This window comes from Ranitomeya variabilis, chromosome 5 (genome assembly GCF_051348905.1).
Source record: "Ranitomeya variabilis isolate aRanVar5 chromosome 5, aRanVar5.hap1, whole genome shotgun sequence".
Taxonomy (NCBI): domain Eukaryota; kingdom Metazoa; phylum Chordata; class Amphibia; order Anura; family Dendrobatidae; genus Ranitomeya; species Ranitomeya variabilis.
In genome coordinates this window covers 286,698,404-286,714,629 of record NC_135236.1, presented here as the reverse complement: position 1 = coordinate 286,714,629, position 16,226 = coordinate 286,698,404, and the positions used below count along the sequence as shown (strand labels likewise).

Here is a 16,226-nt window from a genome sequence, read left to right as displayed (position 1 = left end):
TAGGCGAGGTGTTAGAAAAAACCGGTGACAAAAAGAAAAATTTTCCAAAGCAGCCATTTCAGCCCTTTCGGCGCTCCTTTCAGAGAGGCCGAAAATTCTGAAGGCAGCAGTATAGAGACTGAGACAGGAGCAACTTGGACAAGCGATCCAGGGGAGGAAAAGGTTTCTATTTTGGCAAGTCCCCCAGGGACACCAAGAAGCCCTCCCAGTGACGGTCCTTCTCAGGTGGGAGGGGGGCTCTCTTACTACTTTCCAGCCTGGGTGAAGATCTCCTCCAGCGTATGGGTCCGACAGATCATAGGATCAGGCCTAAAATTAAAATTCCACCACTGACCTCCAAGAAGATACATGCAGACCCAGGTACAGTCCTCCCAAGAGAAACAAGACAGTCTGGAGGGGGAAGTAACATCACTGCTAGACAAGCACGTCTTGGAAGAAGTTCCTATAGAGGCAAGGATGGAAGGATTTTATTCCCCCTTTTTTCTCATAAAAAAAGCGGACAACTCTTGGAGGACAATAATAAATCTAAAGGGCCTCAACAAATTTCTAATAATTCCATCGTTCAAAATGGAAACAATAAAATCAGCAGTGAAGCTCCTATATCCTCGGTGTTACATGGCGGTCCTAGACCTAAAGGACGCTTATTACCACGTCCCAATCAGACAACAAGATCGTCAGTTTCTCAGAGTGGCAGTTCAGATGGGATCCCAGTTGCGTCACTTTCAGTACAGGGCTCTGCCCTTTGGGATAGCAGCATCCCCACGGGTGTTTACAAAACTGATTGCAGAGGTCACAGCACATCTCGGAGAAAAAGACACTCTGATAATACCCTACTTAGACGACTTCCTGATAGTGGGGGGAAGAACTTTTCTCACTGTCAGGAGCGGGTCAGAATAGTGATGGACACTCTACAGACACTAGGATGGCAACTGAACCTCAAGAAATCCAAACTAGAGCCAGCAATGGTCCAGAATTTCCTAGGGATAACGGTAGACTCAGTGGCGCAGGAATGTCGCCTGCCAGAGGAAAAAGAGGAAAAGATCAAACAAATGATTATGACCACATTAAAAAAAAACATGGATGACTTTAAGAAGAGCCATGTTGGTGTTGGGGTCCCTAACCTCCTGCATACCGGCAGTAAAATGGGCCCAGTTCCATGCAAGAGAACTGCAATTGCCTAGATGTCAGGAGATGTATCCTACAGTATTTAGAGATGACAAAATCCTGGAGGAAACAGAGGGCTTTATTTGTTTCAATCCAGGGGTCAAGGAAGGGCCTTAAAGCCTCAAAACAAACTATTGCTAGATGGGTGAGAGGCCATTATTCTAGCGTATAGTAGTGCAGGCAGGGTTGTTCCTCAGGGTCTGAAAGCCCACTCCATGAGGGCCATGGCGACGTCGTGGGTGGAGAGAGCAGATGCTACCATCGACCAAATCTGTAAGGCGGCCACTTGGTACTCTCCGTCTACATTTGTTTAAACATTATAGGCTAGACCTATCTGCTACCTCTGATCTCACATTTGGGAGAAGAGTGTTACAAGCAGTGATCCCTCCCTAAAAGAGAATACAAATCTCTGTAACTCTCTCGTGGTGCCGTCGTGTATGATGGATAAACACGGGTATTACATACCTGGTAATGTGTTTTTTCATGAGACATGACGGCACCCTTATATTCCCACCATTTTGATCACGCCATTAGTTGGGTGCATTATTAGCATTATTTGTATTATACACTCCCTGGGGTATCGGTGAATAGAACCGTATAGGATGTATTATTTACGTGTACACTAACCAGCGGAGTTCCTCTCGTACTCTGTAAAACAACTAATGTGAAGAGAGGAGCCGCCCCTTTTATCTTGAAGGTTTCCTGTCCTTGATGGGCGGATCCCCTCTCTCATGGTGCCATCATGTCTCATGAAAGAACACATTACCAGGTATGTAATACCCGTGTTTTCGTGGTGAAAATTCAAGATTGGAACTTCCAATTCCAGTGCCTTCCCTTTTTGGTCTGGCCTCAGCTCCCTGTCTTCATGAAGCTGGTCGTGGAAATCGTGGCCTTTCCAAGACAGAAATATAATTATTATAATTTAGAATCCCGTACCTGGACGACTTCTTGATGGTAGCCAGCTCGGTGGAAGAATTTCAGGCTCACAAGAAGAGGACGATAGCAACTTTGGAACATCTAGGTTGGATCCTAAACCTGAAGAAATAAGACTTGGAACCAGGATCCAGAAACCTTTTCATGGGGGTCTTACTGGATTCTGGGCTAAGAATGTCCTTCTTGCCAGAGGAGAAACAAAGGTCCTTAAAAACAAGATTCGGTTGTTCCTGAAGAGTCAATTCCATCACAACAGCAATGAAGATCCTGGGGCTATTGATATCTCATATTCCTTGCGTTTGGTGGTCCCAGTTCCATTCCAGGAGTCTTCAAAGGGCTATACTATCCTCTTGGGACAGATGCCAGGTGATGCTCGACAGAAGAATCTGCTTATCCTTGGCAGTAAGGAAATCTCTTCTCTGGTGGATAGTTCCCAAGAATCTTCAGCAAGGAATCCAGTGGATTACCTCTCCTTGTGTAGGCATCGCCTCAGATGCCAGCAAGGAAGGCTAGAGAGCGTACCTGGACAGGAAAATATTATGGGATATTGAGCTCCACCTAAAGTATTTTATTATTATATTTTTTTTTTGCCTCAGTATTTGTAAGCCAAAACCACGAGTGGGTAAAATGCAGAAGTGGGGACGTGTTTCTATTATACTTTTCCTCTGATTTTGTTCCACTCCTGAGTTCGGCTTACAAATACTGACCAAATTCTCAATGTGTGTACGTGGCCTAAGAGGCAATGAGTTTGATAAATTTTGTTAGGCCTCTTTCACACGTTAGTGACTCCAGTACGTGTGGTGACAGTTTTCACACATACCGGAGACACTGACCCACATAGACCCATTCAGATAAATAGATCTGTGCACATATCTGGTTTTTTTTTTTTTTTTTTTTTTTTCAATGGACCGCTTCCGAGTGACCCACTCGTCGACATGTCCGTTTTTTACCATCAGCATAGACAGCAAAACATCCCGCACACGTGCACATATAGAATACACGTTGATGTCCTCCGTGTGATATGCATAGGCATCGAGGAAGACGCGCTACAGTAAGCACTGTTCCCCGGCTGCAGGTGGTGAAGGTGGCTTTCATCAGTCTCCCCTGCTCTGCCGGAAATCTGCATGCGCAGAGGAGAATGAGTTATATTAAAGTCCGAACAATGACCGCATCTGGGGGCTTTTGGGACTACTCCCATCATCCGATACCTGCTGCCTCTAATACAGTAAGTGACAGCAGGAGAGGATGATGGGTGTATTCCCCTGTCGCCGCCTGTTATATAACTACATTAATGAATGAAAAACCCGATGTGGGTTCCACCCTATTTTCTCTAACCAACCAGGCAAAACTCACAGCTGGGGGCTGCAGGTTGGTTATCAAAAATAGAAGGGTCCCCATGCTGTTTATCAAAATTATTTAAATAATTAAAAAAAAAAAAAAGTATGGGGTCCTCCACATTTTTTTACAACCAGCCTTGCTAAAGCTCACAGCTGGGGGCTGATATTCTCAGGCTGGTAAGGGGCCATTGATATAGCCCCCCCCCCAGCCTAAAAATAGCAGCCTGCAGCTGCCTAGTAAAGGCACATCTACTAGATACACTTTGCCCACCTCTTCCCAATTGCCCTGTAGCGGTGGCAAGGGGGGGTTGAGGTCACCTTTGTAATTGTGAGGTGATGGCAAGACCCAAGGTTGGTAATGGAGAGGCGTCAATACTAGCCCCATAGTCACATTGCAAGAAAAAGCACCCAGAAAAAAGTCCTTTAATTGAAAAAAATTAGACTCCTTTTAATCTCAATTAAATCATACTTACGACCTCGCCTAATTCCACCGAAGCCCTCGATCTCCTGTCATAAAAATTAAATTAAAAATTAAATTAAAAATTAAATTAAAAAATATATATATACCATACCTGTCCGTCGTTCTGTCTCACGCCGTAATCTATATGGGGGATCTAAATAGTTTTCAACCTGGATGATGTAGAGATGTGACCATCCAGGCTGAGAACCACTGGTGTATGAGATGCTGCGAGTGCAGCCTCTGTGACGTCACTGAGGCTGCGTTCCCTAGGCGGCCTGAACTGCGGTGACTTCAGGACCGTGGGGAAAAAGTGACGAGTTCACCGCAGTTCAAGGTCAGTGTCTTCACAGCAGATCACCTTGAGTTACACATGTACAAATAAGAAATGAGAACAAGCAGGAAGGAGTGTTAAGAATGGAATCGGGTAAGAGTGGCAGCACAGCAAGGAACTGGATTTCAGACTCAGACTCCCATTAGACAGTGTAGCTATATTGCTGCCAAATGCTTATTGTGTTGTCTTTATGGGATAGAACTAAATAGTGGTTACTATTGCAAAGAAAATAAAATGGTAAGCATCATTAATACCCAGAAACTTTTAGACAACTTTAAAGATAACCCCGTTCTAGTTTAGTGTAGCTTTTATAAAGGGCACACTGTTGGCAAAAAGGAAATGCAGCCTTACGGTCTACCCAGTTATTCCTAGGCTCCAATGGCTGTGTCTCCAGATTTGTAATTAACTCATTACATTACTATTTTATTGATCTTCTTTTATATTTATGGTAAAAACTCCATTGTGTACATGAGGTTGTTTGTTTAGTTATTACAACTAAAATATTGTGTATTATATTTTAACATATTTTATTTCCTTCTGCCATCTTGTGGAACACTGAAGTATCTCTGCTCAGAGTAATTTTGCACTGGGAGCAGTGGTGAATGCTACATTTGGCTCCATTATTGAATTAACCTTCTACATCACTGCGCTGATAAAGGGGGCGAGGGAGAATGACAAGTGCTATGAAGAAGTGGTGAAGTCTGCGCTGACTGGCACATTGTTGGGGTGTGTCCTCTTAGTTCCTGTGAGTCATTTGCATTAAGAACCCTTGATGTCGTGTAAAGTGTATGTGTGTGTTTTGTTTTTTTTGTTTTTTTTAAATATATAGTTGAACTTTTAAACTGTTTGGTAAGAAATCCATTTGGGATAGATAATTCAATTCAGAATACTTGTGCTGTATTTACCTACAGGGCTTGTGCATGGTGATTGGAGGAATCAAGCATCGGGAACAAAGATTTAATAGCCGTTCGGCTGGTGTGGGCTCTGCTCTGCTCTTCATTTCTGTTGGAGGTGAGACTCCTGTGCATTTCTAGGAGTATGCTTCTTTTTGTAGTTTAGGATAAGTCAGCACTTTATTTAAACTGACTAAATATACCATTGAGGTAAATGCAGGTATGATGGTGACCCAACACATGCATGCACTGAGAGAAGGCTTTCTGGGCCAGACACAGAAGTCTAATAGACTTGCAGCTGACCTGTTCCCATATATTGTGGTAACCACTTTGAAAGGAGGAAACACTCTTGTTCAAAGCTTGCAAACATACCATATTTAATGTTTATTTATTTTACTTTAAAGCGCTGTGTAATTAATGGTGCAATATCGGACATCACTGCACTCTCCCCATTGGGGCTCACAATCACAAATTCCCTATCCATATGTTTGTGTTTGGAATATGTGAAGAAACTCATGAAAACACGGTGAGAACTTTGATAAAGGACACCTGAGCCGCACCTGGAACTTGTTGCACCAGTTTATCAAATGTCTCCATGGTTTTTTTTTATCCTTGTCATCACCAAGATTTTGTGGTTTTTAATTATATTTGAATAAAAGGACTTGGGTTTTATTTGGAGCTGGAAATTTTTGCTTTTTTTTTTTTCTAGAGAACAAACTCTTTGCAGATGTCCTTGATGGGATTTGAACTCAGGACCCCAGCGCTATAAGTACAGTGCCATGTTCCGGTTGTAGTAGGGTACATGGTGCAAAAAAGGGCGATTTAAGATATGATATCTTATGACTTTGTTTATAATAGAATTCATGTACTTGCATTTTACATCATATAGAAATCGGGTTTATTTTGTATGCTTGATCAGCTGTACATTTTCATGATTTCAGGTATGTTTGCACCCACCCTATTCTCCAAAGTGTACGGGAAAATGATTTGTGCAGAGTGTATGAATTTTGGACAAAATGGAACCGAGAAGTACATCTGCCAGAATTGCCACAGTGAGTTGGTAAGTAGTAGTGTATCTAAATTGGCAAATTAAAACTAAACTGGAAAATAAATTTTTGTGCCATTGACAATCTTTAAAACCTTCAACCGTTTTCTCATTCAAAAACAAGTTAATCCCACAGGACCTGTATTGCTAGTGTATACAATATATTACATAATTTTATATTTACCTTATATCCTCGAGTATAAGCCGACCCGAGTATAAGCCGAGACCCCTAATTTTGCAGCAAAACACTGGGAAAAGAGAGAGCAGAGAGCTCTGGCCGTCTGACGTCACAGCCAGGCTTGCAGACTGCGCCTGTGCGGCGAGTGCGGCCACCCACCTTGGTAATCCCAGCCCCGCAGTGTGTTATGCATTATGCAGAGTGCGGGGCTGGGATTAAGAAGCAGGGCGGCCGCACAGGCGCAGTCTGCAAGCCTGGCTGTGACGTCAGACGGCCAGAGCTCACTGCGCCTGCACCAAACAGCGATACACAGCGCAAGCGCCGGATTTCATGGGTAAACAGCGCTGTGGGGGCGGCGCCGAAAGCCCCTGAAGATGTGAGTGACGGCAGAGTACCGGTTCAAGCTGGGGAGTGAGGACCCTCCTCCCTGGCTAAAGACAGGTATTTTGCCGAAAATATAAAACGCTTTATTTTGGTAATACAAGCACTTAAAACTAAAAGAGCCACCTTGTTAGAATGCAGCATTACTGCTGCACAAGGTGGCTCTTTTAGTTTATAACGGCTGGAGGGGGGTGACAGTGGCCCTTTAAGTGTTTTTGAATATTCATATTGAATCAGGAGCCTCATATAATGCTCCATACAGTTCATGATGGGCCCCATAAGATGTTCCATACAAAATATGCCCCATATAATGCTCCATAAAATTTATGATGGGCCCAATAAGTTGCTCCATATTAAACTATGTCCCATATAATGCTGCACAAATGTTGATTATGGCCCCATAAGATGCTCCATACAGACATTTGCCACATATAATGCTGCGCAAATGCTGATTATGGCCCCATAAGATGCTCCATACAGACATATGCCCCATATAATGCTCCAGAAATGCTGATTATGGCCCCATAAGATGCTCCATACAGACATATGCCCCATATAATGCTCCAGAAATGCTGATTATGGCCCCATAAGATGCTCCATACAGACATTTGCCCTGTATAATGCTGCACAAATGCTGATTATGGCTCCATATAAAAATGTGCCACATGTAATGCTGCTGCAATAAAAAAAAAAAAAAAAAATGACATACTCTCCTCTCGTTGCTGCCCACTGCTCCTCAGCGTCCCGACTCTCCGCAGTGACTGTTCAGGCAGAGGGCTGTGCGCAGGGGCGTAACTACCGCGGTCGCCATTGCGACCGGGCCCGGCGGGTCAGGGGCCCGGCAGGTCAGAGCAGTGGCGTATCCGGGGCATGTGCCCCGGGCGCAGCCGACAGCGGGCCGCCTGATGATGCGGCGGTCCAAGGAGGGGGTTGGCAGGGCTAGGGAGCGAGGGGCTGTCTAATTATACTCACCTACTCCTGGCGCGGTCCCTGCAGGTCCCTGGCTGCCCGGCGCCCCGGCTTCTTCCTGTACTGCGTGGTCACATGGTACCGCTCATTACAGTACTGAATATGCGGCTCCACCTCCCATAAGGGGGAGGAGGCGGAAGATGGAGCTGCCAGCGGCAGCTGGAACGAGGAGCAGTGAATATTGAAAGTGCCGGGGGCCTGAGCGACGGAGAGGTGAGTTTTTTTTTTTTTATCGCAGCAACAGCATATGGGGCAAGTGTCTGTATGGGGCCATAACCTTTGTGCAGCATTATATGGGGGCCATAATGTTTGTGCAGCACTATATGGGGGCCATAACGTTTGTGCAGCACTATATGGGGGCCATAACGTTTGTGCAGCACTATATGGGGGCCATAACGTTTGTGCAGCACTATATGGGGGCCATAACGTTTGTGCAGCACTATATGGGGGCCATAACGTTTGTGCAGCACTATATGGGGGCCATAACGTTTGTGCAGCACTATATGGGGGCCATAACGTTTGTGCAGCACTATATGGGGGCCATAACGTTTGTGCAGCACTATATGGGGGCCATAACGTTTGTGCAGCACTATATGGGGGCCATAACGTTTGTGCAGCACTATATGGGGGCCATAACGTTTGTGCAGCACTATATGGGGGCCATAACGTTTGTGCAGCACTATATGGGGGCCATAACGTTTGTGCAGCACTATATGGGGGCCATAACGTTTGTGCAGCACTATATGGGGGCCATAACGTTTGTGCAGCACTATATGGGGGCCATAACGTTTGTGCAGCACTATATGGGGGCCATAACGTTTGTGCAGCACTATATGGGGGCCATATAACGTTTGTGCAGCACTATATGGGGGCCATATAACGTTTGTGCAGCACTATATGGGGGCCATATAACGTTTGTGCAGCACTATATGGGGGCCATATAACGTTTGTGCAGCACTATATGGGGCATATTTTAACATGAAGCATCTTATGGGCCCATCATGAACGGTATGGAGGATTATATTGGGCTCCTGATTCAATATGGATATTCAAAAACACTTAACCTACTGATGTCTCAATTAATTTTACTTTTATTGGTGTCCATTTTAACATTATGGAGATTCAGGAATGTACCTTGGCTTGGTCATACAGTTTCAGTAGAGTTAAGGCTCAAATGGGGGAGGTTTTGGGGGGGCCCATTTGAAAGTTCGCACCGGGGCCCATAACTTTGTAGTTACGCCACTGACTGTGCGTACACTAATACGTCATCGCGCCCTCTGACCTGAACAGTCACTGCAGAGGACGTGGAAGACGGGGTGGCGGTGGAACGAGGAAAGGTGAATATGAAATATTCACCTGCTCCCGGCGCGGTCCCTGGCAGCTTCTCCCGGACAGATGGTCTCCGGGCGCTGACAGCTTCTTCCTCTGTTCAGCGGTCACTGGTACCGTACCGCTCATTACAGTAATGAATATGCGGCTCCACCCCTATGGGAGTGTAGTCCATATTCATTACTTTAACCCCTTCATGACCCAGCCTATTTTGGCCTTAATGACCTTGCCGTTTTTTGCAATTCTGACCAGTGTCCCTTTATGAGGTAATAACTCAGGAACGCTTCAACGGATCCTAGCGATTCTGAGATTGTTTTTTCGTGACATATTGGGCTTCATGGTAGTGGTAAATTTAGGTCGATAATTTCTGAGTTTATTTGTGAAAAAAAACGGAAATTTGGCAAAAATTTTGAAAATTTCGCAATTTTCACATTTTGAATTTTTATTCTGTTAAACCAGAGAGTTGTGACACAAAATAGTTAATAAATAACATTTCCCACATGTCTACTTTACATCAGCACAATTTTGGAAACAAATTTTTTTTTTGCTAGGAAGTTATAAGGGTTAAAATTTGACCAGTGATTTCTCATTTTTACTACAAAATTTACAAAACCATTTTTTTAGGGACCACCTCACATTTGAAGTCAGTTTGAGGGTTCTATATGGCTGAAAATACCCAAAAGTGACACCATTCTAAAAACTGCACCCCTCAAGGTGCTCAAAACCACATTCAAGAAGTTTATTAACCCTTCAGGTGTTTCACAGCAGCAGAAGCAACATGGAAGTAAAAAATGAAAATTTTACATAGTTACATAGTTATTAAGGTTGAAGGAAGACTGTAAGTCCATCTAGTTCAACCCATAGCCTAACCTAACATGCCCTAACATGTTGATCCAGAGGAAGGCAAAAAAAAACCATGTGGCAAAGAGTAACTCCACCATGGGGAAAAAAATTCCTTCCCGACTCCACATACGGCAATCAGACTAGTTCCCTGGATCAACGCCTTATCAAGGAATCTAGTGTATATACCCTGTAACATTATACTTTTCCAGAAAGGTATCCAGTCCCCTCTTAAATTTAATTAATTAATCACTCATTACAACATCATATGGCAGAGAGTTCCATAGTCTCACTGCTCTTACAGTAAAGAATCCGCGTCTGTTGTTATGCTTAAACCTTCTTTCCTCCAGACGTAGAGGATGCCCCCTTGTCCCTGTCTCAGGTCTATGATTAAAAAGATCATCAGAAAGGTCTTTGTACTGTCCCCTCATATATTTATACATTAAAATAAGATCACCCCTTAGTCTTCGTTTTTCCAAACTAAATAGCCGCAAGTGTAATAACCTATCTTGGTATTGCAGACCCCCCAGTCCTCTAATAACCTTGGTCGCTCTTCTCTGCACCCGCTCCAGTTCAGCTATGTCTTTCTTATACACCGGAGACCAGAACTGTGCACAGTATTCTAAGTGTGGTCGAACTAGTGACTTGTATAGAGGTAAAATTATGTTCTCCTCATGAGCATCTATGCCTCTTTTAATACATCCCATTATTTTATTTGCCTTTGTAGCAGCTGCCTGACACTGGCCACTGAATATGAGTTTGTCATCCACCCATATACCCAGGTCTTTTTCATTGTCGGTTTTGCCCAGAGTTTTAGAATTAAAGGGAACCTGTCACCACGTTTTTGGAAGATGGGATAAAAATAGCGTTAAATAGGGGCAGAGGTGGGCATTACATTAGTGTGTTTGTTATGCGTTTATTACCCACCTAAGTTGCCGAAATACCTTTGCAAAGTCTCCGTTTTCGCCTGTCAATCAGGCTGGTCTGGTCAAAAGGGCGTCTTGTCTTCCCCCAGATTTTGCGTAGTTTTCCATTGGTGGCGTAGTGGTGTGCGCATGCCCAAAGTCCTGAATCCTCTGCCAGGGGATTTAAAAGAGCGCGCTGTTCGTTTTCATTGGTGATCGGTGGGCGCGGCCATCTTCCTTTGGCCGCGCGTGCGCAGAAGCGGCGCTCTGCTGGCCGCGGCTTCAGGAAAATGGCCGCCGCGATATCCATCTGCGCACGCGCGGCATCCCGCGGCCATTTTCCTGAAGCCGCGGCCAGCAGAGCGCCGCTTCTGCGCACGCGCGGCCAAAGGAAGATGGCCGCGCCCACCGATCACCAATGAAAACGAACAGCGCGCTCTTTTAAATCCCCTGGCAGAGGATTCAGGACTTTGGGCATGCGCACACCACTACGCCACCAACGGAAAACTACGCAAAATCTGGGGGAAGACAAGACGCCCTTTTGACCAGACCAGCCTGATTGACAGGCGAAAACGGAGACTTTGCAAAGGTATTTCGGCAACTTAGGTGGGTAATAAACGCATAACAAACACACTAATGTAATGCCCACCTCTGCCCCTATTTAACGCTATTTTTATCCCATCTTCCAAAAACGTGGTGACAGGTTCCCTTTAAGCACATAGTTATACATCTTATTACTTCTACCCAAGTGCATGATCTTACATTTATCCCCATTAAAGCTCATTTGTAATTTATCAGCCCAAGCTTCTAGTTTACATAAATCATCCTGTAATATAAAATTGTCCTCCCCTGTATTGATTACCCTGCAGAGTTTAGTGTCATCTGCAAATATTGAAATTCTACTCTGAATGCCCCCTACAAGGTCATTAATAAATATGTTAAAAAGAAGAGGGCCCAATACTGACCCCTGTGGTACCCCACTGCTAACCGCAACCCAGTCCGAGTGTGCTCCATTAATAACCACCCTTTGTTTCCTATCCCTGAGCCAGCTCTCAACCCACTTACACATATTTTCCCCTATCCCCATTACTCTCATTTTATGTAACAACCTTTAACTTTTTAGTCACAAAAATGATCTTTTAGCGAAAATGTTTTTATTTTCCCAAGGGTAAAAGGAGAAACTGGACCACGGACGTTGTTGTCCAATTTGTCCTGAGTACGCTGATACCTCATATGTGGGGGTAAACCACTGTTTGGGCGCACGGCAGGGCTCGGAAGGGAAGGAGCGCCATTTGACTTTTTCAATGAAAAATTGGCTCCAATCTTTAGCAGACACCATGTCGCGTTTGAAGAGCCCCCGTGTGCCTAAACATTGGAGCTCCCCCACAAGTGACCCCATTTTGGAAACTAGACCCCCCAAGGAACTTATCTAGAAGCATAGTGAGCACTTTAAACCCCTAGGTGCTTTACAAATTGATCCGTAAAAATGAAACAGTACCTTTTTTTTCACAAAAAAATTATTTTAGCCTCAATTTTTTTCATTTTCACATGGGCAACAGGATAAAATGGATCCTAAAATTTGTTGGACAATTTCTCCTGAGTACACCGATACCTCACATGTGGGGGTAAACCACTGTTTGGGCACATGGTAAGGCTCGGAAGGGAAGGAGCGCCATTTGACTTTTTGAATGAAAATTATCTCCATCGCTAGCGGACACCATGTCACGTTTGGAGAGCCCCTGTGTGCCTAAACATTGGAGCTCCCCTACAAGTAACCCCAGTTTGGAAACTAGACCCCCCAAGGAACTTATCTAGATGCATAGTGAGCACTTATAACCCCCAGGTGCTTCACAGAAGTTTATAACGCAGAGCCATGAAAATAAAAAATAATTTTTCTTTCCTCAAAAATTATTTTTTAGCCCACAATATTTTATTTTCCCAAGGGTAACAGGAGAAATTGGACCCCAAAAGTTGTTGTCCAGTTTCTCCTGAGTACGCTGATACCCCATATGTGGGGGTAAACCACTGTTTGGGCACATGCCGGGGCTTGGAAGGGAAGTAGTGACGTTTTGGAATGCAGACTTTGATGGAATGGTCTGCGGGCGTCACATTGCATTTGCAGAGCCCCTGATGTGCCTAAACAGTAGAAACACCCCACAAGTGACCCCATTTTGGAAACTAGACCCCCGAAGGAACTTATCTAGATGTGTGGTGAGCACTTTCAACCCCCAAGTGCTTCACAGAAGTTTATAACGCAGAGCCGTGAAAATAAAAAATAATTGTTCTTTCCTCAAAAATTATGTTTTAGCAAGTAATTTTTTATTTTTGCAAGGGTAACAGGAGAAATTGGACCCCAACAGTTGTTGCCCAGTTTGTCCTGAGTACGCTGGTACCCCAAATGTGGGGGTAAACCACTGTTTGGGCGCATGTCAGGGCTTGGAAGGGAGGGAGCACCATTTGACTTTTTGAACGCAAGATTGGCTGGAATCAATGGTGGCGCCATGTTGCGTTTGGAGACCCCTGATGTGCCTAAACAGTGGAAACCCCTCAATTCTAACTTCAACACTAACCCCAACACACCCCTAATCCCAACTGTAGCCATAACCCTAATCACAACCCTAACCCCAACACACCCCTAACCACAACCCTAACCCCAACACACCCGTAACCCTAATTCCAACCCTAATCCTAACCCTAATCCCAACCCTAACCCTAATCCCAACCCTAACCACAACTGTAACCCCAACACACCCCTAACCCTATCCGTAACCCTAACCACAAGCCTAATCTTAACCCTATTTCCAACCCTAGCCCTAATTCCAACCCTAACTCTAATTCCAACCCTAACCCTAAGGCTATGTGCCCACGTTGCGGATTCGTGTGAGATTCTTCCGCACGATTTTTGAAAAATCTGCAGGTAAAAGGCACTGCGTTTTACCTGCGGATTTACAGCAGATTTCCAGTGTTTTTTTGTGCGGATTTCACCTGCGGATTCCTATTGAGGAACAGGTGTAAAACGCTGCGGAATCCGCACAAAGAATTGACATGCTGCGGAAAATACAACGCAGCGTTTCTGCACGGAATTTTCCGCACCATGGGCACAGCGGATTTGGTTTTCCATAGGTGTACATGGTACTGTAAACCTGATGGAAAACTGCTACGAATTTGCAGCGGCCAATCCGCTGCGGATCCGCAGCCAAATCCGCACTGTGTGCACATGCCATAACCCTACCCCTAACCCTACCCGTACCCTTAACACTACCCCTAGTTCTAACCCTAGTTGAAACCCTAACCCTAGTGGAAAAAGAAGAAAAAATAATTTCTTTATTTTATTATTGTCCCTACCTATGGGGGTGATAAAGGGGGGGGTTTATTTATTATTTTTTTTTTATTTTGATCGCTGTGATGGAACCTACCACAGCGATCAAAATGTACTTGTAACGAACCTGCCGAACGGCAGATTCGGCGGGCGCACTGAGCATGCGCCTGCCATTTTGGAAGATGGCGGCGCCCATGGAGAAGACGGAGCGACACCGGGAGCCTCGGTAAGTATAAGGGGGGGAGATCGGGGCACGGGGGGGGGGGGGGCGTCGGAGCACGGGGGGTGACATAGGAGCACGGGGGGAGCGGACAGGAGGACGTGGGAGCGGAGCACAGGACGGAGGGGACTACGGGACAGATCGGTGGCTTGGGGGGGCGATCGGTGGGGTGGCGGGGGGTCACCAGTATTTCCAGCCATGGCCGATGGTATTGCAGCATCGGCCATGGCTGGATTGTAATATTTCACCAGTTTTTTTAGGTGAAATATTACAAATCGCTCTGATTGGCAGTTTCACTTTCAACAGCCAATCAGAGCGATCGTAGCCACGGGGGGGTGAAGCCACCCCCCCTGGGCTGAAGCACCACTCCCCCTGTCCCTGCAGATCGGGTGAAATTGGAGTTAACCCTTTCACCCGATCTGCAGGGACGCGATCATTCCATGACGCATACGCTGCGTCACAGGTCGGATTGGCACCGACTTTCATGACGCAGCGTATGCGTCAAAGGTCGGGAAGGGGTTAATGAGCGGTACCACGTGACTGCTGAACAGAGGAAGGCCATGGGATGTGCATGGACCGCGCCAGGAGCAGGTGAGTATTTTACCCTTTATTATGGATCTGTATCTGTGAACTATCCCTAAGGGCTTTTTCATTGTTTTTATGTGTGTATTCTGGTTCTTTAATAAAGCTTTTTTTGTAACTAAAGACAGATTGTTTGAGTGATCCCTGTTGTGTGCATGCATCTTTTCTTATTTAAATAAGGAGCAGGTGAGTATTTGAGTCGTCGCTTACCCGCCACCCCCCTTACTCCCCCCCCCCCCCCCCGGCACCATGACTCGAGTATAAGCCGAGAGGGGCACTTTCAGCCCAAAAAAATGGGCTGAAAATCTTGGCCTATACTCGAGTATATACGGTATTTTCTATAGTAAAAAAATCTGTTCAGTTAGTATTAAAAAGGCAAAACAAATATTTGTGTGAGTCCACTTAAAATGTAAGACAAACCAAAGCAAAATTCAAATATAAACCTGGATATTTTTTTTTTTGATGGGATAGAGGGGGCTGCTTTATTTATGGCCTTTCCTAAGGATAGAAAATTCTTATCAGATCAGAGGGGATTCTCCTTTTATAGGAAATCTGCCAACGGATAGAGCTGTGCTGCTCCATACATTTGGTAGTGGTTGCGACTAGAATTGGAACTCATATCAGCACCATCCTGTTCAAGCTGGAGGGACTGAGCTGTAAAACTTTCTGCAAATTTTCTATTAGGGTATGTGCACACGTTGTGGATTTGGCTGCGGATCAGCTGTTTATTTTCTGCAGCACGTCAATTCTTTGTGCAGAATCCGCAGCGTTCTTACACCTATTCCATAATAGGAATCCGCAGGTGTGAAAACGCAGGTGAAATATGCACAAAAACTGCACTAAATCTGCAGAAAACCTGCTGGTAAAACGCAGGTCATTTTACCTGCGGATTCTGCAGAATCTGCGTGGAAAAATCCGCAATGGAATCCGCAACGTGTGCACATGTTGCGTTGTTATGCGTTTTTGCCCCAGCAGAAACGCTAAACGCTTAAACGCATTCCCATGCAATCTTATGGGATACCGCAGTTGCTGTGCCCATGCTGCGGATTTGCCCGCTGCGGAATCACATAGCGGTAAAATCCGCAGCATGTTCATTATTTCTGCGGAATCGCAGCGATATCGAAGCTATTCCGCAGCCATAGGATTGCATTGAAAAGCTCACTTTGCGCTTCAAGTGCAGATGGTACCTGGATCTGGCGGAGAGGACTCTCCTTCAGGCCCTGGGTACAATATCCCTGTAAAAAAAAAAAAAAAAAATAGGGATGTACTTACCTTCTGATGGCCACCGGAGTCCTCCTGCCTCTCAGCGGTGCACGCGGCGGCTACCATTCCCAGGAATG

At 45.2% G+C, this 16,226-nt stretch overlaps 1 protein-coding gene across 2 annotated transcripts in view; it reads left to right on the top strand.

The window, feature by feature from the left end:
• LOC143775827 (uncharacterized) overlaps positions 1–16,226 on the top strand; it is a 161,980-nt gene that overhangs the window by 99,377 nt on the left and 46,377 nt on the right. For both annotated transcript variants that reach the window (XM_077264425.1, XM_077264424.1), the window contains 3 exons: positions 4,787–4,970; positions 5,137–5,236; positions 6,060–6,178. In XM_077264425.1, the coding sequence (XP_077120540.1) occupies positions 4,787–4,970; positions 5,137–5,236; positions 6,060–6,178 (403 nt within the window). The remainder of the gene's footprint in view (positions 1–4,786; positions 4,971–5,136; positions 5,237–6,059; positions 6,179–16,226) is intronic.